General features: G+C 44.5%; 2 protein-coding genes across 2 annotated transcripts in view; both read right to left on the reverse strand.

The window, feature by feature from the left end:
- FANCD2 (FA complementation group D2) overlaps positions 1–22,426 on the reverse strand; it is a 1,230,368-nt gene that overhangs the window by 127,255 nt on the left and 1,080,687 nt on the right. The gene's annotated exons all lie outside the window — the stretch shown is intronic.
- LOC125998179 (uncharacterized protein C3orf20-like) overlaps positions 1–22,426 on the reverse strand; it is a 43,457-nt gene that overhangs the window by 8,398 nt on the left and 12,633 nt on the right. The window contains exons 4-8 of the mRNA XM_049766459.1: positions 18,471–18,600; positions 17,281–17,577; positions 10,519–10,668; positions 9,410–9,530; positions 4,503–4,634 (exon numbers count right to left, since the gene is read on the reverse strand). Coding sequence (XP_049622416.1) covers positions 4,503–4,634; positions 9,410–9,530; positions 10,519–10,668; positions 17,281–17,577; positions 18,471–18,600 — 830 coding nt within the window. The remainder of the gene's footprint in view (positions 1–4,502; positions 4,635–9,409; positions 9,531–10,518; positions 10,669–17,280; positions 17,578–18,470; positions 18,601–22,426) is intronic.

Consider the following 22,426-nt stretch of genomic DNA (forward strand, 5'->3'; position numbering starts at 1 on the left):
TCCATCAGTCTACCTCTTCAGGGGCTGACTTGCAACAGCCACCGCCCAAGAACCCCTTCCCCTGCTGGTAGGATTCTGTCCAGGAGAGCCCCCAAAGAAGCTTCCTGCCTGGCAAAGGTTCAAACACTGCTTCCGGGCTCATTTTATTTATTCATCTGTAATTTATATTCTGCCTGTCTCAGAGGGGATTCGAGGTTGCTCCCAGAGAATAAAGCATTTAAATGGAGGTTTGCCTCGCCTGCAAAGTGCTGCCTTGATGGAAATGTTCCCGGAGGCACCAGACTGCAGGGGCTGCCACTCAGACATCATTCTGATGGATAGAGAGGGTATATGCACAAGCTTCCCTGTATCTGGGGCCTTAAGGGGGGGGGGGAGAGTGGGGACCTACCCCCACTTTCAGTTCTTCGATATTAATAGTCTCAAGTGTGCACTTTTCATTTCCTCTCTTCTGTTAAGATAAAAACATGTTGAAAACTAGGGGCTCTAGAGGTAAAACACAATAGTATTTGCTGTGTACATGGTTGACCTGGGTTCGATTCCCAGAATCCCACATGGTCCTCATGTGGAGCACTGCCAGGACTAATTCCTGAGTGCAGAGACAAGACTGAGCTCTGAGCATCACCGGGTGTGACCACCCAGCAACATTTTTTTTAAAGAACATATTAAAAGCTAGTTACACGTAACCCCATCAGATGGGGAAACTGAGGCCCAGAAAGGGAAAAGACTTGTCAGGGTTTTACAAGCTCCTGTGAGTCCCATCTCTGAACCAGCCCCATGCTTTAGGGTACCTGCAACTCTCCTGGTCCAATCTTTAGAACAAGCCGGTTCTCTGAGTTTTGGAAAGCTTATAAAAATATTCCGAGACCCTCTCCCGACCTTTAAGATCAATAGCTAGAAAATCCTGTGGCCTCTAGTCCATCTGCTGTCTCTCCACTTGGTGAAGATCTGTTTACACAGTCAAATTGTGATGGGCAGTTCACTGCCCTGAGTCCTCCCATAGGACATGCCACCTTCCTGCTACTCTCCAGGTAAGTTTGTCTTGTCCGCAGTAGTTTCTAGAAGTTCCCTGAATGTCTGCTTGGCATATCCCTATGTGAAATGCTTCCTGTAATGCTTCCCAGTCATATAGTTTATTCTTCTACATGACTTTCCAGTCTTCACCACACTGTCTCTTCAAGGGCCGCCCTCCATAGATTCTACCCATCGAATCCTAGCAGGCCAGTGGAAAGGAAGTTCTAGTTACATGGACATGTTATGTGTTCCTGTAGCCACATCAAAAACATTCCCTAGGGGCTGGAGTGGCAGTGCTAGAGGTAAGGCGTTTGCCTTGCAAGTACTAGCCTAGGATGGACCACGGTTCGATCCCCCAGAGTCCCATATGCCCCCCCCAAGCCAGGAGCGATTTCTGAGCGCATATGCAGGAGTAACCCCTGAGTGTCAACAGGTGTGACCCCCAAACAAAACAAAACAAAAGTTCTGTAGTACAATGGGTATGGAATTTGCCTAGCACACAGTTAACCCAGGTTCGATCTGAGAAGCCCCATATGGTCCCTGAGCACTGCCCATGAGTGATCCCCAAATACTGCTGGGCATGGCCCCCCAAACAAAACAAAACACTTATTCATCAAAGGTAAAATTAATGTTAACAACATTCACCTTGCCCTACACTTCAGACACATGATTTCAACATGTAATCAAGATAAAAAGTAAATGAGAAACTTTACATTCTCTTTTGAGATAGTCTTTGAAATGCAACTTGCAGTTTTTTCTTTTCTTTTTTTTTTTTTTTGTTTTTTGGGCCACACCCGTTTGACGCTCAGGGGTTACTCCTGGCTATGTGCTCAGAAATCGCCCCTGGCTTGGGGGGACCATATGGGACGCCGGGGGATCGAACCGCGGTCCGTTCCTTGGCTAGCGCTTGTAAGGCAGACACCTTACCTCTAGCGCCACCTACCCGGCCCCAACTTGCAGTTTTTTCATTGGTCCAGCTGCAGCCCCTTGTCATAGCTCATGTACTCAAAACTATGGTACATCCTGGGCCCGGAGAGATAGCACAGCGGCGTTTGCCTTGCAAGCAGCCGATCCAGGACCAAAGGTGGTTGGTTCGAATCCTGGTGTCCCATATGGTCCCCCGTGCCTGACTGGAGCTATTTCTGAGCAGACAGCCAGGAGGAACCCCTGAGCACCGCCGGGTGTGGCCCAAAAACCAAAAAAAAAAAAAAAAAAAAAAAAAAAAAGAAGCAGCTTCCAGTTCAGCTCTGGGTGCAGTTAGGCGAGAAAAAAAAAAAAATTAAATTGGGAGGGGGTGTGTTTTGTCCCTGGCCTTGGAGGGAGTTCTCTTCTCTGCAGTTCCTACTATCTTTAACCACTTGCACCCTAGTTCTCCACTATGTTTCAAACTTCAGAGATCACCAGACTTAAGGCTGTACAAAGGTAGAACATTATGGCCACTTTCTGAGGACGGGTGAAAATAATCATTTTCTGCCATTCATTAGAAGTACACTCATTTTTTTTTCTTAGACCATCTAAAAGCTTTTCAATGAGCATAGCTGTGCAGTCTCAGAGGAGGGCCTGAACAACATATGATGCCTTTTAGAAGACAAATATGGGTCCAGCCCATGGGATGAACTCATTGATCCATACAGCTACCCTTATATCCAGACCCCAAATCCTCTTTGAAGTAACAAACAGGAAGTCAAGGGCACCCACCTTTCCAAGTCACTCCTGGGAGGCTCACTCTAGCAAACACCTTCTCTCACTCCTATGAGGATTCCAGTCCACCCACCCCAAATACAACTAGATGCCTTCTCCCACAGACACAGGGCTGAAACTCAGAGATCAGAGAGAGCCAGATCTCTTTCCTTTGCACGCCCCAGCAGCCAACTCAGCACCCTGAACGTTGGACAGCCCAGGGCACTAAGGGGCATAAAACACCACTGAGACAGAAGGGCAGAAGAATACAGGGGAGAGACAGGTGTTCTTTAGGTCCCTAGCTCCTTGCTATATATCCCATGATGTGAGATTTGGCTACTGCAGCATTGGACTGCTTCAAGAGTTCAGGGGCCTGTGGGAGGTGGTGGCAGGAGCACGAGCCAGCCTTGCTTGGAATGATGCCATTGCTCTTCCAAACTGGTTCCTTGTAAGATGGGACAGAGGTGCAGATAAAATTCTTCCAGGCTGGGAGATCTGTGCCCTCTGCTTCTACCCTGAGACAGATCCCACAGTATGCACTGTATGCGGTGCATGTGCCGGCCCTCTCTGTGGGCCCATGGTCACCCCACTCTCACACTAATATCAATGTTTCTCACTGCCTATATCAACTCCTTGGGGAGCAAGAACGAGGCCCCTTTATTGTTACCCTTCTCACAGTGTTGACGTTGGACCACACAGTAGAATCCACAGAAGAGCTGAGTTTTCAGGCCCAGACAATAGCTTCTTTCTTTTTCCTGAGGTTTTGGGGCCTCACCCAGTGGTGTTCAAGGGTGCTCTTGCAGTAGAGCTTGGAAGCTCAATCCAGGCTCCTGTTTGCCATACATGGGCTCCAGCCATTTCACTGGTTCTTTGCCTATTTTCTTACCAACTCCTTCACTGGCAGTATTCTTTGCTCTGGGTACCCAGGGAGCTGAACTGGGTGGCTAAAGCTGATTCCTATGCACCAGTGTGCCAGAATGGAGCTGAGTCAAACTGGGGGGAAGGAAAGGCTACTCTACCTGGCACCAATGGGGTGGCGTTGGGCACTGACACACATTGAGAGTAACATCATTGTCAGCATCATTCTTCCCTCTCTGGACCAGTCCTATTTCCTTCATTTAGGAAAAAAGTTTTCACTCATCCTTTGCTCAGATGGTCCATTGGGGCATGGCATGCCCCAAGACTCCCATGATGGCCAGAGGCTCGAGCTTGGCCAGTGAGAGCAGCATATGTTCCTGGCTCTAAGAATAACGTAGGCATCCAATAGAATCCATGGATGTTGCTGTTGCCACTTCTTGTGCAGGACTCAGTTAGGGAAGGAAAGTCCTTTTTCTCCAGAAGTCGAAAGTAGGCAAAAAGAGAGCTGAGATATGCTCATGACCATCTTGCCACCACCATGAGAAAAGCCCCCTGAGAATGAAGTCAAAAAATGAGGAAAGCAGAGGCATGAGATGAAAAGATCTGATGGCTCCTAAAACCACCTGAATCCAGCTATGCCTGAGGATATGTATCAAGAGAAATTTCCTTTTACTAAGCTAAAATAGTCTCTTAACATGTAGTCCAGCTGGTGTTATATTCTGTCATGGACAAATGAATAAGTCCTAACTTATTAACTCATATAACTTATATAACTAACTTATATAAGTTTCATGAAACAGAAAGGGTCAGGCAAAAATGAGAATCTTCCAGCCCAAGAAAGGGGCAGATTCTTGCATGGTGGAAAGAAATAACAGGAGCAAAAGCCTAGCAGTGTGAGCTGAAACCCACCCCCGAAGTCTCGGTTTGCACATGCCTGATCTGTTTCACCTTACCCGTTTGTCATGTGGTACCCCGTGGGGACAGTTGTTGGCTGAGATCGTGAGTGTCACAGTTTCATGCCAGCAGGTGAAAGTGACAGTAATGGAGTCCTGCCCCAGCACCGTCAGCTTCATATGTTCATTCACCTGAAGACAAGAAAAGTAGCATTCAGGTCCCACTGTCTCCCTTCCTGATCCACCAAGACCTCCCAAATTCCCTCCTGGCTGGGGCCCCAAAGAGCTGGGATGGCTTTCTAGCATTTATGTTGGAATTTTGCTTTCAGGGAAAAGATAAGAAATCTAGGTTCTCTGTGAGGGATCATCAGAGAAAGTGTCTGATGCCTTTTCACCACTGCCCCCCTTTTCTTCCCAGTTCAAGTTTGGAACCAACTGGGAAGGAGCCAGGGTTGGCAGGTTGACGCTGGTTTGGGAGAGGTGATTGGGATGCTATGAAAGGAAGAGACCAATACAGGGCCCTGTCCCTGATGAATGGTTATGACTGCTCAGAAGCAGAGCTTGGCTTTTTAGTAGGCCAGTGCTGGCTACATGATAATGGGATACCATGACTCATTCACCTGGAGGTGGCCAGGTAGATGGCCTCGAAGCATAAGCCAAGTCCTATGTGCTGATTGTCACCCCTAGCAGCATTCTAGCCATTACCTGATGAATTCCTGGTCTCTCCCTAAGAGGGCACTATTTTCTTTTTTCATTCTTTCCAAAGAGTAGCACTTCCTAGAGCTCTGTCCCAGCTAGAAAAAAATGAGGGCACCTCTCCCTGATGGTGGGCTCAGGGCTGAATCCCTGGTAGCCTCCCTATATTGCAAATTCTTCAATATGAAAAAGCAAAGACTAGGTTCTAGTGAAATCATCAGATGTCCCAGGAGAGCTCCAATATACTGTCCTGTGCTGCTTGGAGTAGCTTCTTCCCATCTCCAGTGTCCTGACTTATATCCATCCAGGCCCTATCTGAACAAGGAAAACACCCCCCCAACTTGCCCCTTCCATCTTCTGCTCTTCTTCCACTTGTTGTCCACAGATCTGCACTATAGACCATTCCCCCCCCCCCCGACCCACCGAGCTCCTTTCTTGCACCCTGTCAGTAGTATGTGAGCACCCTAGGACATCTGACGATTTACTGCTTTCCCACCAAGTCAATCTGCAAAACTTGCAGTAATTCTCTGTTATAAGAAACTTCCCCTTGTATATTGTTCTGGGAAGTGTAGCATGAGCTATGGTCAAATCCCAGTTTGTGATTTTACCATTGGGCAATTTTAAACAAGTTTAGCTTCTGTGTACCTGGAGAATCTTTTCAAGATTCAGAGAATCTTTTCCCTATAAAACGGAACAAATTTCTTGGGGGCAAGCATTTGGAAACTTACTGAAATATGCTAAAATCTTTGTTTCAGTATAATGAAGCTTTTAGCTTTTTATTATCATTATCCCCTGTTCCCCCCCACCCTTTTTTTTTTTTTGGTTTGTTTTGAGTCCATGCTCAACAGTACTCAGGGCTTACTCTTGGTTCTGAACTCAGGTATCATTCCTAGAGGGACTTGGGGGACTATATGGGATGCTGGGGATTGAACTTGGGTCAAGCATATGTAACACAAGCATCCTGTCTGCTGTATTATCTCTCCAGACTACCACCACTATCTTTATTCTCTGTTCCTTCTATTCCTTCTCTTCTCTTCAATTCCCTAATATGGGTCCTATACATTTGCAGTCATTTTTTTGTCCTCTTGCAAGTTTATGGACCAGTCTAGTTCTCTGTCTCCACCATCCCCAAACAGCCAAGAGAGATATGACAACAGAACATAATCAGCTTATCTGATAACACTCTGATTTCTCTCACTCATCAGAAATATCTGTTTCCACAAATGTCATTTACATTTTCCTCCCCAATAATCGATGTATTACAATCTATGCCTACTTGACATCACCTTCTTTTTATTAAGATCACTTCCTTTCTATTGGTCCAGTCACTGATCTTCCTCTTGAGGCAAACTTCCAGACAAATGCTGAACTGAGTGCACCAGACCTCACCTTAAAATCTAACTAAATTATTCTCCTTCTGGTAAGGCATAGTTGGCCTTTAGTAGGTTGAAGCTCCAATTACTTGTAAAAAAAAATACAAAAGCTAACTACTTAGTGACTCTGGTGAGTGAACAGAGAAAAGCAGATTTTGGAGTTTCAAAATTAAAAGAGAAAGTGGGGGTATAGCTTGGCAGGCTATGGTGATAGGTGAGAGATTGGGTTCACTGATGAAGGAAGGTCAAACTAGGGTTGGACTGGTGTTTGAATATTTAATGCCAGGAATGGTTGTATTATGAATATGATAAATCACAGTATTATAATGAAAATTAAAAATGAAAAAAATTCAGGATCTTTGAAACAGTCTACAGTATATGTAATTAGAGTTTTAAGAGAAGAAATGTACTAGCATGAAATAAATAGCAGAATTTGTCTAAACTATGGAGAGTGATATGAGTTAGCAAATACAAAGATGGAAAAGGAAGGCAGTCACACCTAGACATATCAGATTTAGAAAATCAAAGAGATCATTTTAAAGGAGCTACAGCACATGAAGAAGGTTTTGAATAATTACCAGACTTCTCATCATTAACTATGGAAGGCAGATACAGTGGAACACATCCTTAAGATGCTGGAAGAAAAAAAAAGGCCAATACAGAATTCAATATCTAGCAAAAACACTCATTCATAAAGACACTTTTTCAAGAAAGAAAACAATTGTTGCTAACAGATGTGCACTTCAGAAATGTTATAGGAAACTTTTCAGGAATTTGGATTTTTCAGAGAGGAACAAACTGTTTTTTTAACAAACAGTTTTTTTTAACAAACACTTAAAACAAACTGACCAATATAATCTGTAGGACAGCATGCAAATGCCTCAGCCTGATAGCTAATATCTTTCACGTCCATTCCACACCTTATACAACACTTGCCAGTATTTCCTTCACAAGAGACACTTGTGAACCATAATGATGCCACATTTAGTCCCAACTCTAAGCCTTTAATGATGCCACTGTGGGACCAGAGAGATAGTATAGTGAGTAAAGAGATAGTACAGAGATAGTACGTTGACCTGAGTTCAATCCCCAGCATTCCATATGGTACCCTGAGCATTTCCAGGAGTAATTCCTGAGTGCAGAGCCAGGAGTAAGCCCTGGGCATTGCTGAGTGTGGCCCCAAAACAAAGATGTCACTGTGGTTTTGTTGTGGGACTTAAGTCACAGCTGGTGAGCTCAAGGCTCATTTCTGGCTCTGTATTTAGAGGTAGCCACCACCCTCCATTATTTTATTTAGTTTTCACACACACACACAAAGCATAAGGTAGGAGGGAAGGATATTTTGATTCTTATTTAGGTTTTCACAAAGCAGCACAAAGTCTAGCAAAACTGATGCTTGTACTTGGCTCCACAGACTATCATCTGAGTTCTATGTCTCTTTGGCCACAGTGTCACATGCCATATACCAACCACCGTAGATTGTCAGTCCATACATTTAATAATTTCATATGAAGGGTTAAAATGATTAAGTCAATGCCTCCATACACCACTATGGGATTTGGGATACTGAAGCATCATACTGCGTCAATGACAACAGTCAGAGCACACAACAGACCAAGTGAGTCAGAACCTCTCTGATGGCTATGCCTGGAACTGTCTCATTTTGACATCCCATAGATAATTCTTAGATCTGAGCACTTCCTCGCTGTATGACTGACTGTCAAATGATTAATCCAGACTGTGAGGCGAGAGAAATAACGTGAGCTAGTGGGTTACAAAGGAAAAGAAGTTTGAACAGGGTTTTAAAGGAGGGATGGAGAGAGAGGAGGAGAATATTCAAGCTAGGCAGGGGGAATGATGAGCCATGTTCAAGGGGCGAATGCTTCTGAACATGTATGAACTAACAGAACTGGATGCAGATAAGAATCCAGTGGACAGTGCAGGAGATGGACAGGAAGGGACAGAAGTCTGAGGTCAGGTGCTTGACCCCATATACTCTAAGACTGCTCCTGTGGCCTTTACCTGGGGGCTCTCAATTCCATGCGATTCTGAGTGGCTCTATGTCCTGCTTGTTTCTTTGAACCCCAGTTCTAAGAGTTTGTCCCCCATTCACAGTTTTCTTTTTGTCTAGCCTGCATTCTTATTATTCATCTAGACTTTGAGTTCCTCGCTGGAAGTCTTATTTCTCTTTCTATGCCTCAATAAGTGATCCCCCATTTCTTCTTAGGGTACATACATAGAAATGTCTGGGGATACTTTTGGTTGCTACAACTGGAAGAGGGCCGCTGTGAGATGCTGCTACATATCCTTTGGTGCACTATTCCAACCAAACACTATCTGTCCCCAAACTCTCCATAACGTGACCAGCACACTTAATTTTATTAGCAAACTAATATAGCTATTATATAATACTACCAACTCAAATTTAATTCGGTATTTAATAAATCATCGGTGATGGCTGCTGAATAATCAAGTGAATGCGGAAGTGGATGGAGGGCTGGAACTATCAGAGAGAGTTCAGTTATAAAATCAAGAAACAGGGGAGACCAACAGAGAATGAATAACTTTTCCTACTGTGGTTTGACATGAAGGGAAAATAAAAACCCTATCAACCCTAGTAACACCAACTTCTAAAAATGAAAACCATTCTAACTACTAAGACATAATCATTTTAGTGATAAAAATAAGATTGGCAGGCTATGACCAAGAAGTGTCAACATAGCAGTCAACAGTTGCTGTAGTCTAGTACAAAGTTTATTTTAGCAAGTTCTGTTCCACTGCTTGCCATCTTGGAAGCCTTGGAATGGTTGAGCCTACAAGTTCCTTGATGGGCAGAACAGACAACAGGGAGCACTTAATCCTAGGCAATGCAGAGACAGCCACCTTGTCCACCCCTACCTTGTATTCCAGGGAGAGTAAAGTTTCTGTCTTGGCAGTCCAGCTCCATTTGTGCACTACATAGCCCTTGCTGTCATTGGTGGTTCCTCCTTCCTCATCCAAAATCAAGACGAATGGGGAGCTAGGAGAGATACTGAGGTGAGGAGCATGGCAGAAGCTCTCCTCACTAATGCTACAGGAAAGCAAGGCACAGTCCCAACTACAACATCTTGTTCTGAACCTTTTCATCTGTCAATACTAACTGGGGCGTATGGGAAATGGTGGTAGAGCAGACCAAACTCAGTAAGGGAAGAAATGAACTGTGTGCCAGAGCAACCAAGGACTAAAGGCACCAAAATGGAAAATGAGTCAGTTCCCTAGGAGAGGCTCAATAAAATCCACTCTCAGCTAGCAGAATTCAGTTTCTCTTAAAAGATCCCATGCAAGTAGTGTCGATGGTGCCTCCATTTTCTTCTGGCTGCAAAGATAGTACAGTAGGCAGAGTGATTGCCTTGCTTGTGGGGACCCTGGTTCAATTTCCTGTATCCCATATAGTCTCTGAGCCCCACCTGAAATCTTGTTTTTGGTTCACACCCAGAGGTGCTCAGGAGTTACTCCTGGTTCTGTGCACAGAAATTTTTCCTGGCAAGCTTGGGAGACCATACGAGATGCCAGGGATCAAATCCTGGTCAACTGCATACAAGGCAAATGCCCTACCCACTGTGCTATCATTCAATATTATTGCTCTAAGGGTACAAGTGAAGTAAGACGGGGGTCTTCCTGACTTATTGTCAAGGACATGGGTTTATAGAGAAGGTTATTGAAATTCATTACATAATCATTGCAAAATTTATGGCAATTTTTTGCAGAATTTTTTTGCATTCTGCAAAGCTTTAAAAATGTTATAAAACAATTAGGGGAGTGAAAAATTATGTAATGAAATACAGAAAGCATATATGTCCCTGCAGACACCACCTGGATCCCGTTGCCTCACTGAATTACCTCTTAGCACTACCAATATTCCTTCTCCTTTTTCTAGGCATTCCAACTTGTGAATCCAGTTTTCCCCTACCCCTTTGTCACCCCAGAAATAGTTCTGTGGAGTTAGATTCCTCCCCCAGCCTACTCACCGGGTCTTCAGGTTGTAGTGGACACAGCCCTGGCCTTCTGTAGTGAAAAGGGCCAGGAACAAGTTGGGGGAGTCATTGAAGAGGAAGGTGATGGCTCTTCCTTTGCAGCAGGTAGGAATCTGACATACGGCAAGGTTTCCAGAGGGATAGCTGGCAGGAATGGTCAAGGTGAACTAACAGAAAATGGTCCAGTCCTGCTCTCACGGGGGCCAAGGAAAGCAAGGCTACTTGTCAAAGGGTTTGCTACACGGTGTTGTCTTCACTGTCAGAGACTGTCCCCAAACTGTGCATATAACATGTGCATAAATAACAAGAGTCAATGAGCATGAAATCTGACCAGGTCCTGAGTGCTGCTTTCTTTACCTTCTCTCTTTTCTTTACTATCACTCTGTAATAGGCAGATGAACTCCATTTTACCTAGAAGAAGGGGTTTGCTCTGTCTGAGGAAGGGGATGAGCTACAGTGTGTGCAGAAGGTCAAAAAGGAGGGATGCAGCTCAACACAGTAGATTTAGGGTGACATGCAGTATCTGGAGATGAGAGTACAGGCTGTAGTCTGCAAGTAAATGTTCAAGAAGGTGCACTGAGGCCTGGGCATCCAACAGTGATCGGTGTGGGCACATGGCCAGAATCCCCCAACACCTCCCTTTTGTACTGCATGTGACAAAATTGCCTACCTCACCCCTGGCCCCCCAACTACCTCTGTTTTCCCCTATCAGGAGCCTCTGATTCTTGAATTTGTCTCTTTTCCTTCCCTTTAAACAAAGCAGCCCAATAAAAATCAGTCAGTTAACTAATATGAAAATATATGAAACCTTTTTATCCTTAGTATGATTTGAAAGTCAAGGCATTAGGAAAAAAAGATAGAGGCATAGACCAGCAACTGCAATTCTATGGTATTGGTGCAAATGTATAGATTGGGATAAAATTCATGAGAGTAACAACACAAAAGAGGAAAGAACTGAGCTCTAGAGTAAATTCAAACTGGTTGGCTTCAATGATGATACTCAAGAATATTAATTTCCTGGGGGTGCTGTAACACAGCATCACAAACTAAGTAAAGAACAGAAATGCATTCTTCTCTGCTTCTGGAGGCTAGAAGCATATAAACCAAAATGTCAACAGCTCCACATGCCCTTAGATGCTCTCTGAAAGAATCTTCTCTGGCCTCTTTCTAGTTTCTGTTAGTGGCCAGAAATCTATGGTTTATATATGTACATCACTCTAAACTCTGTTTTAGTCATAACAGTCTTCATTTTTTAAAAACAGCTTATTTATTTATTAATTGATTGGTTTGGGGGTCATATCCAGCGGTGCTCAGGAGTTACTCCTGGCTTTGCGCTCAGAAATAGCTCCTGGCAGGCCTGGGGGGGACCATATGGGAATTGAACCAGGTCCATCCCAGGTCGGCTGCATGCAAGACAAATGCCCTACCGCTGTGCTCTCTCTCCAGCCCCTCACTTAGCCTTCTTTTCCTCTTCTCCTAAGGATAACAGACAGCAAATGAGGGCCCACCCTAATCCAATTCTCAGCAATTAGGTATTTCAAAACCTGCATATTTTAGGTGGGTGTGTAAAACAAACAAACAAACATGGTATTGGAAAAATAAAGGGAAGGACATCAGAGCTGCAAGTTCTGCTGCCCCAAAGGAAAGTACTTCACAACATCTAGCATATGAATGAGGGGAGGAGCCAGGTCACTGGAGGGATCCAGTTCTCCAGGCACCTGTGAACACCCCCTCCCACATGGAAAAACCATGTAGCTGCTTGAGATGGAGTGTAAGAGTTGATTATTAGGAACCCAGGCAATTTTAGAAAGTACTATGTGGCAGTTGGGATGAGCGTCCTTACAATCAGGGCTAAACGCCTGCAGCAAGCAGAGCCACAGGTTTAAAAACTATCCCTAAGGCTAAAGAGATTGCACAGCAGTAGGGCATTTGCCTTGCGTGCAGACAACCCAAGATGGAAGGTGGTTCGATTCCTGGCATCCCATATGGTCCCCTGAGCCTGGTAGGGGTCATTTCTGAGTGCAAAGCCGGGAGTAACCCCCCTGAGTGTCACCAGGTATGACTCCCCCCCAAACCAAAAATAAAATAAAATAAAATAACTCCTGATGCTCAACGGAGGCAGAAAGAGCATGGACGGACTATAGTCAGCTATCTAGGTCAGACAGTCTCCACAGCAAGCCACCAGTGGCAGAAGCAGCAGATAACCAATGCAAAGCCTTGAGGGAAAGATCCAGGACCACAGTCATTGAGCTTGGGGAATGGGCCTGGCCACTGGAGGGGAAGGGACAACAGGGACGTTATATTTAGACTCTTTTTTTCCCCATCCAAGGCAGCAATTTAAGAACCTGAAGATCTACCCCACCAAACACCTAGGGACGTCTGAGAAAGAAGTCATGAACCACACTGTCACCTGCTGAAAAAGCAAAGTAAATGCCAAAAAAGGTTAAATCTGGCTACTGAATTTAGGAGAGAAAAATCCTCAAAAATGGATCTTCACGCCATGCAAAAAGGAAGTTTAAAATAACTGTTGTGAGGAGCTGGAGTGACAGTATACTAGATAGGGCACTTTTCCTTGCATGCGCTGATCCAGGTTCAGTCCCTGGCACCCTATACGGTTCCCTGAGCATACCAGGAATGATTCCCGAGTGAAGTCACCAGGAAGCCCAGAGCACTACTGGATGTGACTACCCCAAAGAGAAGACAAGGCTTACAAATACGAAACTTCTGCAGAAACAAAGCACAAAACTTCATGACAATAGTCTCTTTCAATGTGGATGGGCTTTATGCAACATTTAAGAGACACAGAGTGGAAGGGTGCATTAGAAAATTGAACCCAATATTCTGCTATCTATAAGAAACACATTGAACTGTCAGAATAAACACAGACTCTTAGTCAAAGGTTAGAAGACAATTATTCAAGCAAATGACTCCCTCAAAAAAAAAAAAAGGCCAGGCTGGCCATACTAGTATCAGATGACAGAGATTTCAGTCTAAAAAGATTGTAAGAGACAGGGAGGTACTTGGAGACTTTAGTACTATTCTGTCACTTTTTTTTTCTTTTTTGGGTTTTTGGGCCACACCCAGCGGTGCTCAGGAGTTACTCCTGGCTATCTGCTCAGAAATAGCTCCTGGCAGGCGCGGGGGACCATATGGGACACCGGGATTCGAACCAACCACCTTTGGTCCTGGTTCGGCTGCTTGCAAGGCAAACGCCACTGTGCTATCTTTCCGGGTCCTCTGTCACTTCTTAAAAGATCTAAAGATCTAGACTAAAACTCAGTAAGGAAATACTTTCAAAGAAGAAATAAAACAGATAGGTGTAGTAGATATGTATTGGGCCTTCAGTTCCCGAAGATTCAAATATACATTGTTCTCCAATGCACCTGGGACATTATCCAAGTTAGGTCATATGCTGGGACACAAAGCATACCTCCGTAACTTCAAGTGGATAGAAATTATTTCAACTCTCTTTTTAGAGCATGATGCGCTGAAAACAGAAGTTAATCATAAACAGAAAAACAGAGAATTAACTCAAATACCTGGAAATTAAACAGCTCACTACTGAACGATCAGTGGGCCAGAGAGAAAATCAAAGAACAACTCCAGGGGCCGGCGAGGTGGTGCTAGAGGTAAGGTGTCTGCCTTGCGAGCGCTAGCCAAGGAAAGGACCACGGTTCGATCGCCCGGCGTCCCATATGGTTCCCCCCAAGCCAGGGGCAATTTCTGAGTGTGTAGCCAGGAGTAACCTCTGAGCATCAAAAGGGTGTGGCCAAAAAAACCAAAAAAAAAAAAAAAAAAAAAAAAGAACAACTCCAAAGTGTTGGATATACAAACACTCAGGAAATAAATACACTTAGCTAGAAAAATGGTAGTCTGAGAAGAGGGAATTATAGACTCTTAATTATTAATTACAGGAATACTGGCATTCTTAGGGATGATAGTAATCTCTATGTTAGGGATTATTGAATTCTTCACTCATATGAGAAACATAAAGGTCCAAAGGAAGTGAACTAAAAAGCACAGCATAAATAACTCTCAAGGTTCAAAGTGATATTACAGCAGATACACTGTTTGTACTGCTGTGGTTGACCCGAGTTCAAATCCCAGCACCCCATATGAGCACTACCAAGGTGATTCCTGAGCACAGAAAGAGGAGTAATCCTTGAATACCTTCTCCAGGTATGGCCCCCCAAACAAACTCTTAAGGCACTGAAAAATCTGGTGGCTAGCAGAGAGAGGGATTGGGCAAATGGGCTCATTTGGACAGTGCAAAAGGACTGGAACTTTGGCAGTGTGTGCAGTGGATCTTACACACACACACACACACACACACACACACACACACACGTGTGAAGCTGTGCTCCCCAAATCCACAATACTACTAGCCAGTACTGTATTGTAAGTCCATACAAACTGGGATAGAACAAAAGTGGAGAGGAAGCCAGAGCAGCAGTGTTATCTGGGGTCTAGAAACACACACTTCTTCATGAATCATGGGGGGGGGGCCTACAGGGATGAAGTGATTATGCAAGGTCACCCCAGAATTAAACCCAGAACCTTGGGACTACTCAGGAGGAAATGCATCAAGATCAAGATGGTGACCTTGCTGGGCTGTAAGTCGAGTTTCCAGGAGTGATGGCCCAAAGATCTGGGGGTTATGGGGGTGGGTTGGGGGTGAAAGATGGGAAGAAATTTCTCCACCAGGTCTACCTTGGCTTCTGAGCCAGCCAGCCAGAGGAAAGCACAGGCGAACTACATTCGCCCATTCATGGATTCACACACACACACATTTATGCACACGATTAACTTCACAAACAGCTCAGGGACTTGAGCTCAAAAGGCTGCGAGGACTAAAGAGGGGAGTGGGGGAAGCTCGCTGCTGATGCCCTGGAACCAAGTGTAATGAATGGATTCATTTATGGTCAGAGAAACAATAGGATGCCTTTGACAGGCGCTTAAATTCTGAATTCCCAATGTAGTGGAGAGGCAAGCCAACGGAAATGAGACGGGTTTCTTGGGGGGCAGGCCGCCCAGGAAACCCTCTGGGCCAAGTGGTTTTACTGGTACAATGAGGTGCCCATTCAGTCACCTCACTCTTGAAACGGGGAAGCAATCAGTGCTGGGGAAGGTCCCCTAATAGCCCTGACCTAGTCCTGGTTCTGCTACCAAATTCCACTGGCTACCCAGAGTCATGCTGGGCAGCACCGAGTGATTTAGAACATTCTAGTCTGATTTAGGCTGTGAAACGTACAGTTACCATTTGGCCTTCTCTGGCCTCAGAGTCTCCCCTGCCAAATAAGTTTGGGGTCTAGGGTCTAGGCCAGTTTCTAGACAGAGAACAATAGTCTCTTCCAGAACTCCTTTCCTCCCTGATCCTTCTGTCCTATAAGTTTTTCCCCTTGTCTCATCTATGGCCCCCCTTATTGCTGTAATTTTTTACCTGTGACCCCTTGGAACATCCTGAGAACCCATGGGGGAGAGAGAAAGAGAGAGAGAGAAGGGGAAACATGACTGAGAAAAGCTGCTGTACAGTATTTTGAGAAGAAGGTTGGTTCTCTGCTAGGAACTGGGGGGTCCCTACCACTTTACCACCATACCCAACTCTTCTTTCCCATTATAGAAGAAAACATTAAATTTCTCTCTCTAGGAGGCCTGAGCGATAGTATAGAGGGTAGGGCGTTTTCCTTCGCACACGACCAATCTGGATTCAATTCCCAGCATCCTAAACCTTCCAGGAGTAATTTCTGAGTGCAGAGCCAGGATTAATGCCTGAACACCACAGGGTATAGCCCCAAACCCTAAACAAACAAACAAATAAATAAACAAATAAATAAAATTGCTCTCTCTAAAGTAGAAACAGTGAATTCATCTCATTCCATTAACCTGCCACATACAGTACTGAGTAGTACATGTATGTGTTACTCAACATTATATGTGGCACGTTAGTGGAAATATAATTTATTATAGAATCCATCAGCTCATACATACATATAAGGATCTGAATCAACTCACAGAAGGTATGCAGCCTTGGACTTTCCCTGAATCCTAGAGTTCTGAACTTCAGTTAGGCCTGCGTGGTCTGAAGGTCCTGAAAGCACAGGAGATAGATCCAGAAACATGCTCATTTCTGGGGAAGACAGTCTAGAGCTTTGACCAGATTCTCAAAGAGAAAATGTGTCCTTCAGTGCAGCTCACACCAAGGCTAGAACTCAGCTTTCAATCTACTCATGGAACATAGAGGGACCACAGCTGCAGACACAGCAAGAGTGCAGGCCAGATGGGGAATCCAGGGTTTAGACTCCAAACTGTCTACCTCTGTAGCAAAATAGGTAAGAGCTGGAGAGATTGGGGCCAGAAAGATAGCACAGCGGTAGGGCATTTGCCTTACAAGTAGTCAAACCAGGACGTACTGGGTTTGATTCCTGGCATCCCATCTGGTCCCCTGAGCCTGTCAGGAGTGACTTCTCAAAACAGAACCAGGAGTAATCCCTGAGCACAGCTGGGTGTGCCCCCCAAAAAAATTATAAAGAAGAACCAGAGAAATGCATCCCTTTCAGGATTTAGGCATCAACTCCTTCCTTTCACTGAAAATAAACTGTCCCTCCCATGCACCCACCATGAATCTGATCTAGACAGGCTGGGGAACCTGGTGGGACCCAACACCAGGGCCTCCTGGTAAACTGAGCCAGTCACCACTCAGACTTTGTCATGCCCACAATTTCTTTGAGACTGTGGCAGCACCAGGTACAAGGATACTAAACGAAGGAGGAACCATCATAGAGGGTATAAAAGAATTTATAGGTCTTCTTGGGTGGCTTTACGTCCTGGGCATGATGACTAAGTAAAGCATGATGGATGTGGGCATGGGCAGGGGCATGGGCAGGAGGGGTGGAGGCTGTGCTCATCGTAGAATAACGGTAATGGGTACTTTGGGACTGAGTGTCCCCCGTCTTGGGGACAGCCGTTGAATGAGAGGACAGCTTTGTTCTGTAGTTACGTAAGACCATGGGGTAGGAGATATTCCTCGCTTTCCATGAGGCCCTTTCACTTTCTCTGCAAGGAAGGAGACCAACAGAACTGCTTGGTATTTGGTCCTCATTTCTCTGAGGGCACTATTGCTTCTACCCAGTGCCCAGCATGTCCAGGCCACCCCACTCACCCTCATCTTTAAGGGCAATAACTTCTGGCAATATGGGGACTCACCCTACCCCTTAAGAGCAGCCCTGGCCTGCTCCTCCTTTATTATTTGGGTGAAGACTCAGGGAGGGGGGCCAGTGCAAGAAGAGGCTCTGGATGGCAGGCTGCAGACTTTGTTCACCACCCAGTCCTAAGGTGACTAAGGAAGAGGGCTTCCACCCTAAAGTCCCAGGAAAGGGTAACCTCGGGGGTCCCCTCTCTTCTTGTTCTTCCACAGCAGGACCCTCATGTGCCTGGGTTTGAAATCCTGTATAGCTCAGGCTCTGGGCCTTGGGAGGTAGAATCTGGAAGGAACCCATGGAACCCCAACAGATCCACATCAATGGTTTTCATTGGCTCTGAGAGACCTGTGTGGGTATTTTTTTTTTAGCGATGTTAAAAAACAAACATCCGGGCATTTTCAGGCTGTGATGCTTAGCCATGCCAAGGGTCAGCATAGTAAGGAAGTCAAGAGCCATGGTAGGGTCTGGCCTGCTGGCAGGTAGGTTCACAATGCTACACCAGTTCCACCTGCTTGGGCTGCCTCAGTTTCTTCATCTGTAGGACAGCCATCAACCCCATCATCAGAAGGTTTTCATGAGGAAAGAACAGGTTTGTGAGGGAGGAATGCAGGGGACAAAGGTGTGGGATGGTCAAAATCCTGTCACTATCACTGGGGTATGTCTTAGCCCTTGATGCCCCTTCCTGGGCACATAGGTGATAGGCAGCTATGTTGATCTCCCTGTGCCCTGGGCCACTCTGGTGCTCACATGAGACGACACATGGCCTGCAGTTTCTCCCGGGCCTCGGGGCAGGGATCATTGGCTTCGATGAAGTCAGGAGAGAGGAGTCCCCGGTGAGGAGATGACGTGGTCACATCTTCTACATATTTTGCTTTACCTGCATTTAGAGACGAAGGGGTCAGGAAGGGGTTTGGAAGATGAGTTACCCTGCCATCTTTTACTGGGATAAGGTGAGTCAGAAAAATCCAAAGTAGTTGCTGAGGCAGGAAGGCCCAGCAGGTCCCCTAGTAGATAAGAGTCAGTAGAGATCTGTGTGGAACCATAATACTGGCAAGGTTTGTCTGGAGCGGGGTTGCAGATGCTAGGCAGGGGTGCCAGGAACACAGAAGTGGCTGCCCTCAAGTGTCTTGTCCCCAGTGAAACAGACCCCCTACCCCAAATGTCAGTTGGTCTCTAGGCCCTCTGAGATGGACAGCAAAGACAGGTTTCTCCCCACCTCTACTGTAAAATTCACAAACCAAAATTCTCCATCTCCGCTATGTTAAAGCATTCATATCAGGACATCAAATACATTCACACTGGTGGAAGGCCACTACCATCCAATCACCAAATGCTCTTTATCTTGTAAAACTGCAAGTCTGTACACACTGAATTGAAAAGGAACTTCCCCAAGTCACAGGCAAATGTTGTTAGTTTTTCTGTGGGGAGGGAGGTCGTGTTTGGACCATGCCTAGCAGTACTCAAGAGTTATTTCTGGCTCTGCATGAAAGAATTATTCCTGGTGGTTCTTAGGGGATCATAAAAGATGCCAAGGATTGAACCTGGGTCAGCTGCATACAAGGCAAGCACCCCCATCTGCTGCACTAACTCTCTCGCCCCATTTTAACTATCTTGCTAGGATTTTGACTACTTTATGCAAATCCACATAAGTGAAGTTACATTGAATCTATCCTTGTGTGACTGGCTTGGTATTTTCACTTAGGTATTATGACCTTAAAGTCCACACACATAGGGCCCGAAGAGATAGCACAGCGGTGTTTGCCTTGCAATCTGCCGATCCAGGACCTAAGATGGTTGGTTCAAATCCCGGTGTCTCATATGGTCCTCCGTGCCTACCAGAAGCTATTTCTGAGCAGATAGCCAGGAGTAACCCCTGAGCACCGCTGGGTGTGGCCCAAAAAACAAAACAAAACAAAAACAAAAAACAAAGTCCATACACATAGAATATTCTAGAAGTGCCTCCCCTTTTTAAAAGTAGGCAATAGTCTACATTTTCTTTATCCATTTAGGCCATGCTCAGACACATTTCAGTAATTGTGAATAATGTTGCGACAAGCTTGGTTGTGAGATCCAACCTACAGTTGCTGTATCATCGAGCAGTTTCCATTCAACTTTCTGAGGAACATTCCACAGTTTTCTGCAACAACTTGTACGATTTGATATTCTCATGACCAGTAGACAAGTGTTCCAATAGCTTGACCTCTACCCAACACTGGCTATGATGTTGATTGGTTTATACTGAGGTGGTAGTTCATAGATTTTAATTTCCTGTTCCCAAATAATTAGTGATTTTGATTAGTTTTATGTGTGCTTTTGTCCATTTATCTTCTTTGTAGGAAAAAAGGTTCATTCAAGTTCTTTGTCATGTTTGAAATAGGTTTTTAGTGTTGAGTTTTAGAAGTTCTTTACATTTCCTCACTGACTGAGACCCCTAGATTAAGGGGTCTGTCTTTCTCATCCAGATCGGAGCAGAAGTCTTCCATACGGCACAAAAACACCAAGGGGAGAGTAAATGAACGTGAAAGGAGTCTATAGATAATCCCATGACAATATATTCCAAGGGTAGGGAAACCCTGTATCTCTTAGGCCAAGGGGATTCCCGTTTCAGATGACCCCAACATTTACTGTGCCTTTGCGGGGGCAGGGTGGGAGACAAAAAACACTAAATAATCCTTTTCGTTATCTTTTTTTTTTTTTTTGGGGCCACACCCGGCGGTGCTCAGGGGTTACTCCTGGCTGTCTGCTCAGAAATAGCTCCTGGCAGGCACGAGGGACCATATGGGACACCGGGATTCGAACCAACCACCTTTCGTTCTTAGATTGGCTGCTTACAAGGCAAACGCCGCTGTGCTATCTCTCCGGGCCCCTGTATTTTTTCTTAAACATAGGCCCTTGATCCATCTTTAATTTTTGTATGTAGTATTAGGTTAAGTGTTCACTTTCAGTTTTCTGCATGTGAATATTCAGCCTTCCTCAGCATCATTTGTTTAAAAGACTGTCTTTTCTCCCAAGGAAGAATGCTGGCACCCCTAAAAAAATCAGGCCCCTATAATTGGAAGTTTACTGTTGGAGTTCACAATTCTCTTCTACAAGCTCATATGCCTAAAATTTTGCCAATACCACACTGGTTTGATTACTGTAACTTTGTGGTAACTTTGACATCAGGAGATCTGAGTCCTCCAGTTATTAGTTCTTTTACAAGACTGTTTTTTGGCTATTTGTAATTCTCATAAGATTCCATATAAGTTCAGGATTTACTCTACTTCTGCAAAACAAATTATTGGACTTCTGACTGGCATTGCATTTAATCATAGTTAAGTAGTATTGACATTTTAACAAGAGTAAATATGTTCATCTTCCAATATAAGAGCATAAGGTATGTTTCCATTTATTTATTCTATTATTTCAGAAATATTTTGTGAATTTTATTGTACAAGTCTTTCACTCCTTGGATAAATGAATTTCTATTTTATTGGTTTACTGCCATTTAAATTTTCTTTTGTAATCTTATTTTCAAATTGTTCATTGTCCCATGTAGAGAAAAGCAATTGATTTTGCATACCAACTTCTATTCTGCTACTCTAATAAATTTACCAATCAATAGAATCTCATAGAATATCTAAGGTTTTATACTTAAAATAGATATCATAAAAAAATAAAATAGGGGGCTGGGCGGTGGCGCTAAAGGTAAGGTGTCTGCCTTGCCAGCGCTAGCCTAGGACGGACCGCGGTTCGATCCCCCGGTGTCCCATATGGTCCCCCAAGCCAGGAGCAACTTCTGAGCACATAGCCAGGAGTAACCCCTGCGCGTCAAACGGGTGTGGCCCAAAAACCAAAAATAAATAAATAAATAAAATAAAATAAAATAAAATAAAATAAAGGGGGCCGGGCGGTGGCGCTAAAGGTAAGGTGCCTGCCTTGCCTGCACTAGCCTTGGACGGACTGCGGTTCGATCCCCCGGTGTCCCATATGGTCCCCCAAGCCAGGAGCAACTTCTGAGCACATAGCCAGGAGTAACCCCTGAGCGTCAAACGGGTGTGGCCCAAACACCAAAAATAAATAAATAAATAAATAAATAAATAAATAAATAAATAAATAAATAAATAAATAAATAAATAAATAAATAAATAAAATAAAATAAAATAAAGGGGGCCGGGCGGTGGCGCTAAAGGTAAGGTGCCTGCCTTGCCTGCACTAGCCTTGGACGGACTGCGGTTCGATCCCCCGGTGTCCCATATGGTCCCCCAAGCCAGGAGCAACTTCTGAGCACATAGCCAGGAGTAACCCCTGAGCGTTACCAGGTGTGGCCCAAAAACCAAAAAAAAAAAAAAATAAATAAAATAAAATAAAATAAAATAGATATCCTTTTACAGATATAAGTGTAATTCTTTCCAAGTTGATGTCTTTTTTTTCTTTTTTATGTTTTTGTTGTATTTTTTAAATAAATAATATCTTTATTTAAATACTGTGCTTACAAAGATTATTGTAGTTGGGTTTTAGTCATAAAAAGAATGAACACCTCCCCTTCATCAGTGCAACATTCCCCTCATTTTTGTTTTTGTTTTGTTTTTTTTCTATTTATTACTCTGGGTAAAACACCATTATGATAAAATGGCAATAGGGAAAGCAGGCACCCTTGTCTTGTCCCTGATATGGAGGAAAAATTTTCAGTCTTTCACCACTGTGATTTTTGCTGTGGGGTT

Source organism: Suncus etruscus, chromosome 20, assembly GCF_024139225.1.
Source record: "Suncus etruscus isolate mSunEtr1 chromosome 20, mSunEtr1.pri.cur, whole genome shotgun sequence".
Taxonomy (NCBI): domain Eukaryota; kingdom Metazoa; phylum Chordata; class Mammalia; order Eulipotyphla; family Soricidae; genus Suncus; species Suncus etruscus.